Consider the following 14,680-nt stretch of genomic DNA (forward strand, 5'->3'; position numbering starts at 1 on the left):
TTCCTCATCTATATAATGGTGATAATAGGATTTATCTCAGGGATTTGCTGGCACAATTAAATGAGGTATCGTGCATGGAGCTCTTAGCACAGGGTCTGGCCTTTAGCAAGCATTTAGTGTAGGTCTTACTGAAAATGTTAAAATAGGGGGCCCGCCCTGTGGCCGAGTGGTTGAGTTTGCACGCTCCGCTTTGGTGGTCCAGGGTTTCACCAGTTCGGATCTTGGGCGCAGACCTAGCACCATTCATCAAGCCATGCTGAGGCAGCGTCCCACGTGGCAGAGCCAGAAGGACCTACAGCTAGAATATACAACTATGTAATGGGGGCTTTGGGGATAAGAAGGAAAAAAAAAAAAAAGAAAAAGAAGATTGGTTACAGATGTCAGCTCAGGTGCCAATCACTGAAAAAAAAATTTTAAATAGGCATATGTCTTTACCAAGACCCCTGTCTCCTTTCCACGTTTCCTCCTACGTGACCATCAGCTGAGTGACTCGCCTGACTATTTGCTGGAAAAGTGAAAATAACTTGTTAGGCTTTAAAGATAGCATCTTTTTTCCCCCTTTAAACTCTCTTTCTCAACGTTGAGGAGATAAAAGGTAGGGGAGGGGGATACAGAAGGAGAAGTGAGAAAAGAAAGAAAGGACTGAGAGAAGCAGAGAAATCAACTTTTGTTCTGCCGACTTCTTAGCTGTGCCAGCCCCCTGCCAGCTCCTAACCTTAGCTACCTGAGGGCTGGGAGGAGAGGGGAACCGCAGCCAGCCAGGGACCCAAGGCTGCAGCCTGGCGCACAGGTCCTGCTTTTAGGAAGGGCCTGCATATTGCATGGTCTCGGCCAACTGCAGTGAGCTGAAGCCTATACAAAGGGACCAGCGCCGAGGAAAGGGACTCTGAGCCTGCGGGGCCAAGTGAGAGGAAGGGACCAAGTTATCAAGGGCTTTGTGAGAGCACTGGGTGAAGCAAGCTTATCTGCTGGTGGCCCAAGTACATACGCTCATGGAGAGCACTGAGCATCCTTGCAACTTGGAGGAGATTCGACCCCACACAGCAAAGACAGGAGGGGATTCAGAGAAGGAGATGACACCTAACTCGAGTTGTAGGATTCCTCATCATGGCCCAGTCTGTTAACACCCCTTCCAGAAACTCAGGCCCACATTGGCTCAGGTGTGGTTTGCCCCCTCGCTTACAGACAGAGATTTGGGAACAGACTGTAGTTTGAAAACGTTCCCTTGGGTTCAAAAAGGGGTGAGAAGGTGATAGACGGGGGGATAGGTGGGATGCAGAGTTAGAAACCATCAATAAAATCTGTGGAGATTTCCGAGGGAAGTCAGACTTGTCCATGCAAAGCAAGTGGAGAAGGAAAATGGGAAGTTGTTCCATCACAGATGAGGGGTTGACCATCTCCCTTTTTATGAACCTTCACAGGACTTTCCTCCAAAAGATTCCATAATCCTGGATGATTTTTCAAAAGTCTTATATCAAAATACAGCTTTATTATTTTCAACTAAAACTCACAATAATAGAATCTGAATTTATATAGACCTATCATGTATCTCATTTCTTTTGTAAATATTACTCAGTGCATTCTAACTTCACATAGGCAGTGAAACCGAGGAACTGGAAGGATCACATAGCAAATCAGTGTGATCAACTCTACAACCCCTAGAGCACCATTGGGAGAGGGGCAGGATATGGTTTCAGTTGTCCCAATTCCATGTCTGAGGCAGAACCTCAGGAGAGGACCTTGTTCTAGATTCTTTGAAGAACAGGAGCAGACTAATCGGTGGAAATTACAGGGAGGAGGTTTCAGCTCAGTGCAGGACAGAATTGCCTGAGAGAACAAGATGCCCTGTGAGTGGCTGAGTGCCCTGCCACGGGAAGTAGTCACCCTGAGGCTGGATGGCCATCACCAGGCATTAGGAAGTGGATGTGAGGTTTGCTACTCTGCTCCTGTGTTCCGCCCCAGCCAGGGGTCCTGGGTGCCAATGAGTGGTAGGTGGTGTGTGGCTGCCTTCCTGATAGAAATCTTCAAAGACTGGGACTCTGCTCCTGCAACAGCCCAGGCTTCTTTCCTTATTTGCCTTCCTGGTAAGTTCATCTTTTGTCAACTCTCTAACCCGCTCTGAGCTTATTGAAGTTTTTCAGACTTGACCACCACTTGGGTTAAACTTCCTGATGTGAGCAGTACACTTTGCTCCATTTGGTTTTGAATAGACCTCTTTCAAGTTTCAGGGGAGTGCTCCCTAGTTATACTATTCCGGGATTTTTGAGATTGATTCCAGTTTTCTTCATGATTCTATAGCCTTTCCTAGGTTTTGCCTTCCAAACTATGATCCTCATATAGTCATCTTCTTCACAATGAAACTTATTGGTCACCTTGGTAATTTCACTGTCCTGTGCTGAATCTCTCCAGCTCTTTCTGTACCTTCTTGAAGTGGGATGTCCTGAACCACATGCAGCTTTTCCAGTTTACATGTTCTCCAGTTTTATGGATTTTTACTCTCCAGGACACAGTGTAGCGTATATGAAAATGCATGATTTTAGAGAAGAAAATCCTGGATCTCCCACTGAATTTATGCACTGTGTGACTTTGGGGAAGTTGTTTAACCAGCCACTTCGAACATCAATTTCCACATTTGCAAAATGAAGATAGCAGTATGTACCTCAAATGTTCATGAGGATAAACAACTTGGCATTTTAAAGCCTAGTACGCTGCCTTGAATGCAGTAGGCACTAAATAATTTAGCAGAGGAGAAGGAGAAGAAAAAGTTCCCATTCTTGATTATAACATCTTTTTAATAGTGAGGGGTCTGTTTAATGACATAGGAAATAACTATTTCAAAGAAGTACTTTTGAACTTTCCTGTAAGAATTAAATTTCAGTTGTTTTGGTCCTATTCATTTCAATTGGTCCTTTCTTCTGCTTCAGTCATGTATATAAGAGCATCGTGTTTGTACATTTTTAAACCTGAATTAAACTTACGGCCTTGCATCTTTACATCAGCGAGTAGTAGATGAGAGATATGTAGAATTAGCCCACTATCTTCCGTTTAATGTTTAGACAGCCTTGGCACCTCCCAGAAGCTAGAACTGCAGCGAGAGAAGTGGGAGAGGAACAACTTGCGAAGCAGAGGCCTCTCTCGGCGTTCCATCAGCAAAGAGAGATGGGTGGAGACGCTGGTGGTGGCCGACACGAAGATGATTGAGTACCATGGGAGCGAGAATGTGGAGTCCTATATCCTCACCATCATGAACATGGTATGTTGGACTGTATGGGGGAGGGGCAGCGGGTGAACAGAGGTCATTAGAAATGCTCCACCCTCCAAAAATAGGAGAGACCTTTTTTTTTTTGTCCTTTTAACACATGTATATGAATGCATTCCCTGCCGAAGTGATTAAGGATGGAAATTCAGGACAAATTAGTCTTTCTCTTAAAAATGTGTATCCTAGGAAAATTTGTAATTTATCACTTACATTTTCTATTAGGTATCTATCAAGTGACTTCATCCTTTCAGTCTGACTTTATCTCACTGATTTTTGTTTGTGCACAAATGGGTAAACTGAAGCAAAGAACTAGAACATGACTTCCTCCAGGTAGTTAGAGCTAGAATTGGAACAAAGTTAATGACTCCTCATTTCAAGCTTCCCTTTTGCATTGTTGATGTTTTCTGCCTTTGCAGAGAGTATTAGTCCTATTGAGATGGGGGAAGGTATTTGCCTGAGTAACTGATAGTAAAAGAGAGGAAGACCCTGGGTCAGGGAAAGGGTCAGAGAGAAGAAGGGCGCTAATCCCTCAAGCACACAGCCAATCCGTCACCTTGGGAAGGTTGTCTTTGAGCATCATACTGTGGATTGGGCCAGGGGCATATCTCACTCTTCTTTGCACTCCACCAAAACTTCCTGACTTGTAAAATAACATTTATCTTAAGGGCATCACAATGCTGTTTTTCCCTCCTCTGGCATTTATCTACTATCTATTCATGTGGGCTAATGGTTTTCCATTTCTGACTCTAGGTCACTGGGTTGTTCCATAACCCAAGCATTGGCAATGCCATCCACATTGTTGTCGTCCGGCTCATTCTACTTGAAGAAGAGGAGGTAAGGAACAGCTTCCCTTCCACTCTTCTGGCCTGTATCCTTGTGCTCCCTACCTCCTTTCTTCAGGAGAGCTCTTGATGGACAAGAAAGAGAGCACCAGAAAGGTGTTTAGAAGCCCATGGAGAAGGAAAATAATATTTCTGTATTATTTTCTTGGGAATTCAGCGATGTCAAGTGGGAGATGGAGAACATTTCTGAGATGTACCTAGTTCACCTGATAGTCATTGCATCTAATAACACACAAATCAGATTTACAGCAGTGACTAAGAATGTCCCACAGTGGAAAAAAACTAAATCATGCTATGGTTGGGTGATTTCAATAAAAGTTAGGAGGGACATGGAAATGTTGAACCTTTTATACTGTTTATTTACCTCTTGCATATTAATACATGTCTCTCAGATCTGGGCCCTCTTGTCTGTCTGCACTTTTACCCTTGGGAATTTCATCTGTTCTCTGAGACTTACATATCTTCCACATGCTGAGACTCTCAACTGATACTTCAAACGCAGACCTCTTACCTGAGCTCCAGACTCCTATCCACTTGCTTACTTGACATCTCAACCTGAATGTGTCACAGTCTGCTCAAACTTGGAAAGTTACTAAGTCCAGGAAAGTTACTAAATGGAGATCTTGATTACTTCTTGCCCAAATCATCTCAATTCTTTCTCCTCCTGTACCCCAACCTCCATCTTACCCATCTCAGTAAATAGTACTTCTGTACACCATTGCATAAATCTAGGAGTCATTCTTGATTCCTCCTTTTCTTATCTTCCACATTCAACAGCAAGGCCTACAGTGCTCCTGCCTTCACAACACATCTCAAACCATCCTCTGTTCATCATCTCTACAGTCATTGTTTGGTTTAGGCCTTCTCATGCCTTGCTTGGGCTACCACAGTAAACTCCCAAATTGTCTTCCTATTTTAAGCCTTGCCCCCCATAATCCATTCTTTATGCAGCAGTTAGAATGATAATTGGAAATACAAATTGAGTTGCTCCACTACAGAAAACTATTTAATGACTTTCTCTTGTTTTTAGAACAAAATCAAAATTTCTTATTATGTCCTGCAGGGACTTTCATATCTTGTCTCCAGCCCCCTTGCCAGTCTTTCCCTTATGTCACTCTCTGCCTTGCTTCCCACCCTCACACTCACTGGACATTGCGTATGTTCTGGAACACACAGGGTACATTTCAGCCTCATGATCTGTGGACTTAAGATTTCCACTACCTGAAACACCCCTGCCCTGGCTCTGCTCATGGCTGGTACCTTCTCACCTTTCAGGCCTCTGTTTAAATGCTGCCTCTTCAGAGAAGTCCCAGTGATCAACCTGCTCAAGGCTGGCCACTTACTGTTTTCTACCATGGAATGCAGTTTACTTCCTTTATTGATACCACTCTCATAATTCATTAATATTCCATGGATTTTCTTACTCTTTTCGTGCTTATCTCAGCCACCATCAGAATGGAAATTCCACGAGGGCAGAAACTGTATTTCTGTATTCTTGGTTCTATCCCCAGCACCTAGCACAGTGCCTGGGACATGAATGAATGAATGAAGTGAAATTTAATAAATGAATGAATCAGCCAACCTGATGAAATGCCTTTGCAGTTTATAGAGCTTAACCAGCAGCTGAAACAGTTGAAGAAGGGCATTGTTCCAATCTCCATTAGCAAGAGACTTGAGGTCAAAATGCTCAAGGCAGGATTTATAGTTTTCTGGATGGGGGAAGCCTCCACAATCAGTTAGAAGATTTTCAAAAAATAGTCTTTGGAGCCTGAATTCATTTTCCTTCTTCTTCTGTCCCCTACCACTCCCACTTCCCTCAGTCGCTCAAGATGTACTTTGGGTATCTTGGAATACCAGTGGATCTATTATTTCCCTTCCTGCGAACCTTTTGTTAAGAAAGTTTATCCAAAACTTAGAAACCAGGTAAAACAAAGCCTATATATCCTTTCAGTGTCTAACATGACCTGTCTGACTCTATGGGAATGTAACTTTGCTTGTTATTTACCATTGATTAGGCCCTAGACACGGTAAAGTTTGGTGTTAACATGCAGAAAACTGAGAGGGAACAAATGGTTTATGTCCAGTAGTGATGAAAATGATCTGTGTCCAGCAGAGATGGTAACTCTGAAGATGATGGTTTTATTGTTCTGTGGAACATTAACTAATTTTGTATCTAGTTTAGCAATCTCATTCCAGCATTCATTTTTTTTCGCTAACTGTAGTCGCGTCAGTTTTATTTATCTGCCTTTGAACCAGCTTTGTCATCTTACCTGTCTCCTTATTAATGAGTTAAATACATCTTTAACATGTGCTCACTATATATTTTTATGAGAATTATGTTTTAACTTTTTGAAAATTATAGTTTGATACATTGGAGGACAAATTGTCACTGTTGTCTAATGGTCTAGCATATATGCATGCTTAGCCACATAGTGTACAGAAATTTAGGGTTTTCAGACCCAAAAAAAAGCAGATTCTTCTGGTATGAAAGGGAAAAGCCATTATCCTCTGCAGACCCAGCAGTAGCGCTAGTAGGTCCTCAAAGTGTGGCTTCCATACATCAGGCCCTTTATAACTCGGCAACTCTTCATTCCCAGGAAACAGCGCCACCAAATTCTTGCCTCCAGTGGAGTCCTTTGAAAGAATTTGGCGGCTACTACCTCTCTGACTCCATCACAATTACATTGTTTTTCTTCTTCCCATCCTCATTTTGCAAGTGCACAGAGACACAAATTATTCGCTGCAGAAAGGCCGGAGCTTCCTTTCTCCACATGCCAAATATCCTCCTCATTCAAGCTTTTATAGAATCTCTAAGTGCTACAAGGTTTGTTACCGAACCAAAGTGGGTTCACTTCCTGGCAAGTTAAAATCAGACCCTCCACTAGAAGTAGTTGTCACACAAAGTGGAACTTATTTGCGGCAAATAGGAGGCCACGTGGAATAATTTCCAAAGTTGTGGCTGTCCTGAGCCCAGGAAAGCAGGGGCCTTTTATTTCGGATGTGGAACAAATATTCAAAAGGGAGAGGTGGGTATTTGCTTGCACAGGCTCAGTTGGCATCTCTCAGCTCAGCTGCATGAGTGTTGCTTTTGTGGTGGGACTCAGTCTGGTTCAGAGTTGGTGATTGCATCTCATCATAGCAAAAAAAAAAAAAAAAAAACTAATTTGGTGAAAGAGTTAAATGCTTCTGAAAGCTCCCTTGAGTTCCTCGGGGTAATTAGTTGATGACAGGTTCATGATTTGACAACAGAATTCCCAGCTCATTGGAGAGTTGCAATTCACATTTCTCATTTTCTTGATTCCCAGAAAATGGCTCAAGGTATTCTTCATACCTTTGACTAATGAGAAGCCCCAACAAAAGCACACAGTGATTGGAGCCCTTAACTAACATCAGGGTGGCAGCCACAGGCAGAAAGTACAGTGTGAGGTATTGGGAGGTGACTGCCCCTTTGAGCAAGGAGACCAGCGTTCTAGTCCTGACTCTTTCATCATCCGGTAGTAACTCTGAGAAAGTCACAGCTTTGCTCCATCCTCTGTTTTTCTTCATCTGTAGATGAGAAGAGAGCTGTGGGGCATCAACTGTATATCAAATGCTGTGCTAGCCACTGAGGGTACAAATTTGAATGTAAAGTCCCATTTCCTGATTCTGAGGAGCCCAGAGTCTATGGTACAAAAGCACAAAATAGAAAATTTCAAATTGAGATTGTTGTGAGTATAAAAAAGAGGGAAAGAGTACCTGGGATAGCAAAGGATTCTTGGGTGTCTAAGCTGGGTTTCAGAAGATGAGAGGGAGTTAACCAGTGAGGGGGGCATTCCGGGTAGAGGGAACTGCATGGGTCATAGCTTTAGTGCTTAAACGAGCACTTTCCATGTGAGGGGCTATGAACATGTCATTGATAATGAACCAAAAAATGGGAGGCTGAGGAACCTGATGAAGAAAGGGAACAATGTGATTGTGCTGGAGGCAGGAGAGAAAATAGCCAAGCAGAACCTGCCCACCTCCATTCACACCTGGTATTGTTCCAGCGTTGCCTGTCTCTGTGCCTGACATCATCATCCCTTCAGTTGTAGAAACCAGAGATCCAAAACACATCCATGACACCCCCTTCTCCCCGTCCCCATATCTAGTCCATCATCAGGTACTGCCAATTTTGTCTGTCTATCTCTATTTACATCACTTTAAATCAAGATATACCTATCTCTTTCCTGTGTTATACCTGTGTATACTTTCTGGTCTACCTGGATTCCTTTTGATCTTGTGTTCTCAGTGCAACCAGGATGATCTCAAAATGGTAATCTGATCATTCCCATCCTCCTGATACCCCTTCTCCAACCCACACCTTTGTCTAGTGGTTTTCTGATTCTCTCTCTTATCTGTTATCATGCTCCCCTTGCTCTTGGGGTAGAGCAGTAGTCTTCTACTCTGCCTGCTTTCTCCTGCCCCTGGTCTTGTTGTTGCCTGGGCCGTCTTCCTTCTTCTCTTCACTTAGTTAACACCTTAATCCCTCAGATCTCAGCTCAAGTGTCACTTTGCTGGGGAAGGCTTCCCTGACCTCCGTGTCCAGTAAGATTCTATTATATACTCCCACAGCACCGGGCATTTCTCCTTCAAAGTGCATATCACGGTTGTAATTTTACATCTGTTTCATGATGCACGTTCTTCATTAGTATGTAAGACTTAAGGGCAGAGGCTGGGTCTGGTGTTGCTCACCATTTAGCCCTACTGATACATAATGGATAATGGAAAGAGTGAAGGAGTGAGGCCACAGTCAGGGGGGAAGATGAGGGTCAGCACTGGCCAAGTCGTGACAAGACTTGTGGCCATATAAAGGGATTTGGATTTAATCCTATGGGAGCTTCTGTATGATTCCACACTGAGAGATGAAGTGGAGAGAAAGGCATTAGAGAGATGCTTCTGGGGTTCTACGGAAAGTGGCCTGAGGTGGGGAAAACTGAGGCAGGGTCCCTGAGGTAGATCTCCTCTATCAGTGGCTTTCTTTCCCTCTCATCTTCCTTATTCTAATCACTTCTGACAGCTAACACCATTTTGGACTTCATTTTCTCTGGTGGGTTTAAGAGACTTTGTGGTTAATCTACATACATGAAGTGCAGTTTCTGTTCGTCATTTACTGCCGTGTAAAAACCACTATGGATTTTCATCACATTTTGAGAATAAATTAGGGTAGTCTGACATCATGCTCACTTTGGAGCATCCTAGAGCTTTTCTCAAAGACTAGGGGTCATATTTTAGAATCAAAGAGTAGCTTCATATATGAACCAGCTTGCTCTCACTCCTCTCTTGGCTCCATTCAGCCCTGAATCAAGTTCCCCTTTTCATTTTGTGACCCTAATCCTATCCTTTGAACTTTCCATTCTCCCTCAAGAACTTGGACACAAACTTGACGTCTTCCCCTTTCCACCTTAGACAAATTTATTCGACGGCATCCCCACTCCCCTTTTAGGCTGGAGGTTTGGGATAACATTATTATCTTCCCTCCAATGCCTGTGAGCAGTTGATTTGGTGGAGAGTACAAGATTTAGAGTAGGTCCGACCCCTTTCTAGCTGTATACTCTGTATTCTTGCCTGTGCCTCCATTTCTTCATTTAGTAAAATGAGGAATTATAATATCTACTTCCTAGGGTTGCTGTGACAATCAAATGTGTTCATTCATGTAATAGTTAGCATAGCACCTCACTTGTAGAAACCACTCAATAAATGTTACTTGTTAGTATCATTCTTATTATTCTTATCATTATCATCCTTTAGGTCCCTCAACAAACTTATAAACTTGTTATTATTAAGCTCATTTCACAGATGAGGAAACTGTATCCAAGTCCTTGATGGAAAATAAAAGAGCTGAAGGACAAGATTAGGATCATGAGAGGATGGAGACTTCTTTTAAGAACAGGATAGAGACAAAACTGGAATGGGAGTGAGTTGGGATACAGCCAGCTGGGCCCCAGGTCACTGTGCATCCAGGGTGGGGCCTGAGGGTGTCCGGCTGTCTTGAAGGAGCAGCAGTGAGGCTGACAGGCAGAAAGGAGATGGCTGTTTTCACAGAGAATTTCCCTTTTGGTCTCAGGGTGATTTAGTGTTGGGGTCACCCTTGTGAGACTCTGGTATTAACTTTGGAAATTCAGGCTGTTGATTTCCCCTGCCTCGAGGGTGATTTGTCGGTCTGTAATAACCTGCGTAATTGCTGCTCTTTCAGGATAAATATAAAAAATATTCGCAAAGAATTTGTACTGCCCTCACTTTTTTTTTAAATCAAGCTTTTCCTCTGATAGTCAGATAAGTTATTCCTAGGCACATGAGAAATTTTCAGATTAAATTTTTTACTGCTTTTTTCCTCTCTGCCTTTTCTTTTTCTTCCAGGAACCTGAGCCTGGCTAGCAGAGCATGATTGGGTTGTACATTGAATCACAAGCTGCCCCCAGGAATTCCCAAGGAAATTAATACAAGATCTTTTTTCATTACAGAGAGAGCTTACAAAGAGACACAACAATTTATAACAAAAGCCATGTTATTGCAAAATCATTTCCTAACTCCCATTTGAGGCTATTTCTGTGAGCTGTGGCTGATTCCCTGTAGGTCATCTCCCTGTCCTATGAGGTCACGTACTCAGATGAATAGGAAAGGGGAAGTGGGAAGTGAGTTGGACTCGCTTAAGAAAATGAGGTGAGAAAAAATAATGAAAGAACAAAAAGGGAAGTCTATTTCTGTTTACAAAGGAAATGGGGAAAAAATTAGTGTAGGCAGGGGTTTGTTTTGACAAGCTCAAATAATTATGGGGATGCTTTATGGAAAATGTTTAGCACAAATCTCCCCATATTCATTGTGAGCCAGCACAATCTCTCTGAAGTTTTTTGGCATCTTATGCATGCTTAGGGCTGCATAGTTTTGAGTCATAGCTAATTACTTTTCCCATGGTTCCTGTGATCAAATGCATTCAAGAAACGAAGTGATTGTTTCTTGGACTTAACGTCTTATGGAACTTGGAGATTAAGAGGCTGAGGGGACTGAGAAAAATTGCACTGAATTAAAACCTTCTGGAAGAGTCATGACATTTGGTAAAAAAAGCAGTAAGTTATCCTGAAGACCTTGTCACTGAACTTGTGTAAAATGCCACATATTGTAGATGAAAGTTCTACACAGGGGCAAGGTACCCAGCTGCAAACATCAGCAACTCAGTTAATTGTGCCTTTGCTTTGTCTGTAAGAGGAACTGACAAAAGCAATAGGAAGAAAGCAAGCAAGACTTTGAGGGTAGACTTCAGGCCCTAACACGTTTTTTTTTCTCATCAGTTATTCCAGAATTGCTCTTCTAAGAGCAGTGGGATGTAAGGACAATCCCCTCTGTTGACATCTCTTTACTTTTTAGGCCCTTTTCCTTTCCTTTACTCCCTCCTCAATATTTCTGCTGCTGGAAAATCTCAACAACCATGCAGATCCATCCCATATGTTTAGATGGTTCAACCTCAACCTTGTTCTCACTACTGCTTGACCACCTATTCTCCTTCTCATTCCTGTCAAGAACTATGAAGGGTCTTAGAGTTTACTTTCCTTGCAAGCTAACACATTATCCTGCCATACTTTCATGGATGTGACACTGGGAGAAGGGATGAGACTTCTGGGTCAGAGACAAAGGACTTTATTACCCACAGCACAACATGTAGCATGAGCTTCATGTTTGCATCTGTCCTTTTTGTCCTCTAAGTCCCAAAGGTGTTATTTGGGAAGCCTAGCTGGATGCTGTTTACACAGTGGGTTTTATCATAGCTGAGGAGCCCCAAGTAAGAAAACTCCAGTTCTTTAAAGAGGGTGGTAAGTAAACTTGTCAACTTTTGCACCAGAAGAGCCATTATTTTTATTATTATTGGCAGCAAATAAAACTGTCCTCTTCTGTGGAGAGAGACACTATCTCTATCTTCCAAGCCTGTTTGCTACACAACATCCTTGAGAAGACACAAAAGCTGTCAGTGGCTTGGCTCAGATGATATGAAGAAACATAGGACCCATGTAGAATTCTCTCCCAACAATTCCTGTTATGGGCACCAGAATTATTTTAAAGATTTTTCTTCTTTATTCTCAAACTTCTGACTCCTTACCTTCCTCTTCTCTCGTTAACAGAAGATCTTGTCTCTTTACTGACTCACCACAAACCTCTTGTATAATCTTCACTTTTGTCTGGTTCAGGAGATATATTCTTTACCTTTTTCTCCATTCCTTGAGGTGTGGTGTGTGTCCTGAGTGTTGTTGGTATACCTGCTGTTTACCAGGCTGCGTGCAGTGCCTGAGAATAGGAGAGGAATAAACCTCAGTCCTTGTTCTGGAGGAGTGAAGGAGGAAAACAAGCACACACTTTGATCACTTTTAACCTAGCACAGCAAGTGCTGTGAGCCAAGCACGCACAAGATGTATTTGAGGGAACCTAATCCAAACTGGAGGCAGGCAAGCCTTCCTGGAAATTCCCCAGTTGAGTCTTAGAGAATAAATTGATGTTGAATAGGTTAAAGGTGGTAAGAGAGAGGAGAGAAAGGCATTCTAGGTAGAGGAAGCAGCTTGAAGAAAGCAAAGTGAAAAATAACAAGTATGTGAGGGGTGGGGGAAATGGTAGTGCAAGTAGTTTTAAAGTTGCTGGAGCATAAACTGTGAGGTTGCAACTGAAGGGAGGGCTTCCTGGAGGCGAGACTTTGAAGGGTCTTGGGCCATGCGTTGTGATATGGGCAGACTTTGGTTTTGACTAGATCAACCTGACAACAGCAAGGAGGATGGCTTTAAAGAGGATGACGAAAGAAAAAAGGAGAACAATTAGGAGATCATTTAGCTGGACGCATAAATCCAAGCATAAAATGATGAGTTCTGAGCTAGGGCAGTCAGGAGTAAAGGTGGAGAGGAGGATCAAATTAGCAGCACATGATGACAGATTGGGACACAGGATATGGAGGGAGAGGAGACCAATAAGAGGACACTGATGTTTCTAGATTAGACAGCTGAGTGGATGGTGGCTCCTGTAACTAAGAGAGAAGACACAAGAAGAACAGCAGGTTAAGGTGAGGGGAAAGGATTTCAGGGATGCTGAGTTGGGGGTACCTGTGATGCCATGCAGAAGGAGGTGTCCATCAAGAGATTTGGGTACATGAGTTCGAACTCCGGGAGAGATTTGGAATGAGCTATAGATTTGAGAGTTAACAGCATGTTGGTGGTTTCCCAAAATATGACTGCGATTGAGAGTGAACTAAGCCATGAGCCGAAAGAAGGGCAGAAGAGCCCAGAGAGGAGCCTGAGGAGTGGTCGAGAGTAAGAGAAGGACAGAGAGGGGGGGATCTCTGAAGTAGAGGATCTCTGCCTGTGTTTGTCTCCTCACCGGGGGTGGGAGTGTGAGGTGGGGAGGGGAAAAAAGTGGTAATCATCCATTGGGAAATTACTAAATCTTTCCAGTTATCCAAAGCAAAAAGTTTAGAGGTCTTCAGTAATTTGGAAACCACTTGTCCTGGGCCGGTAGCTGCAAACCTGGAATCTAAGCCCTTCTCTGCCAAAACCTGCTGTGTGACTTGGCTAAGGGACTGCCCCTCTCTGGCAAGGATTTTCTCACCATTTAAATGAGAAGATTGGATGCATAGCTGGAAGGCTATGTCCTTCAGGGAAATGGGCTGTTCGTAATCACGGAAAAATTGGAGGCAGAATTTATTCTGCAACATCTGGAAAATGACTGTTTTCTCCGTGGTGATGAAGATGTGTGCTTGCTGACACTGAATTTGGCTCAGGAACCAGGGAGACTGGATGTTTGTAAACATTCACTTTTCCTTAAACAGACACATATGGATTCATAGGGAAGTTTTTCCAAAATGGTGAGTCCTATAAAAGGGCAATATTGAAGCAAAAAATTTCTCCAATCTGGCAATATCTCACTTTGAGCTGTGCCCCCACCAGGGACTTTGTGAGGCAAAGAGGAACATTCCGAGATGGGCTCCATCTTCTTCTGCCTGTGTGGCCACCTCGACTCTAATAAGCTTTTATAAGCCATATTTTCAGGATTCAGATCCTGTACATGTTTTGTATTTAAATAGGGAACTTAACTGAACTTTAGAGTGAGCGTGTGGGTGTGTAAGTGTGTCTAAGTGTGTGGGCTCCTTCTACCCACTGGAGCTCATCTAAAAGACTACGTGTTCCCTTTGATTCAAAACTAGAGGATCTCACAATAGGCACATGAAAAGATGCTCAGCATCACTGATCATCAGGGAAATGCAAATCAAAACTACACTAAGATATCACCTTACACCCATTAGAATGACAAAAATATCTAAAACTAATAGTAGCAAATGTTGGAGAGGTTGTGGAGAAAAAGGAACCCTCATACACTGCTGGTGGGAATGCAAACTGGTGCAGCCACTGTGGAAAACTGTATGGAGATTCCTCAAAAAATTAAAAATAGGACTACCATACGACCCAGCTATCCCACTACTAGGTATCTATCCAAAGAGCTTGAAGTCAGCAATTCCAAAAGTCCTATGCACCCCACTGTTCATTGCAGCATTATTTACAGTAGCCAAGACCTGGAAGCAACCTAAGTGCCCATC

The 14,680-nt window shown here is 43.0% G+C and overlaps 1 protein-coding gene across 2 annotated transcripts in view; it reads left to right on the forward strand.

The window, feature by feature from the left end:
• The window catches only part of ADAMTS12 (ADAM metallopeptidase with thrombospondin type 1 motif 12), a 314,281-nt gene that overhangs the window by 170,933 nt on the left and 128,668 nt on the right, over positions 1-14,680 (forward strand). For both annotated transcript variants that reach the window (XM_014831237.3, XM_044779442.2), the window contains exons 4-5: positions 3,057-3,253; positions 4,010-4,093. In XM_014831237.3, the coding sequence (XP_014686723.3) occupies positions 3,057-3,253; positions 4,010-4,093 (281 nt within the window). The remainder of the gene's footprint in view (positions 1-3,056; positions 3,254-4,009; positions 4,094-14,680) is intronic.

This window comes from Equus asinus, chromosome 10, assembly GCF_041296235.1.
Source record: "Equus asinus isolate D_3611 breed Donkey chromosome 10, EquAss-T2T_v2, whole genome shotgun sequence".
Classification (NCBI taxonomy): domain Eukaryota; kingdom Metazoa; phylum Chordata; class Mammalia; order Perissodactyla; family Equidae; genus Equus; species Equus asinus.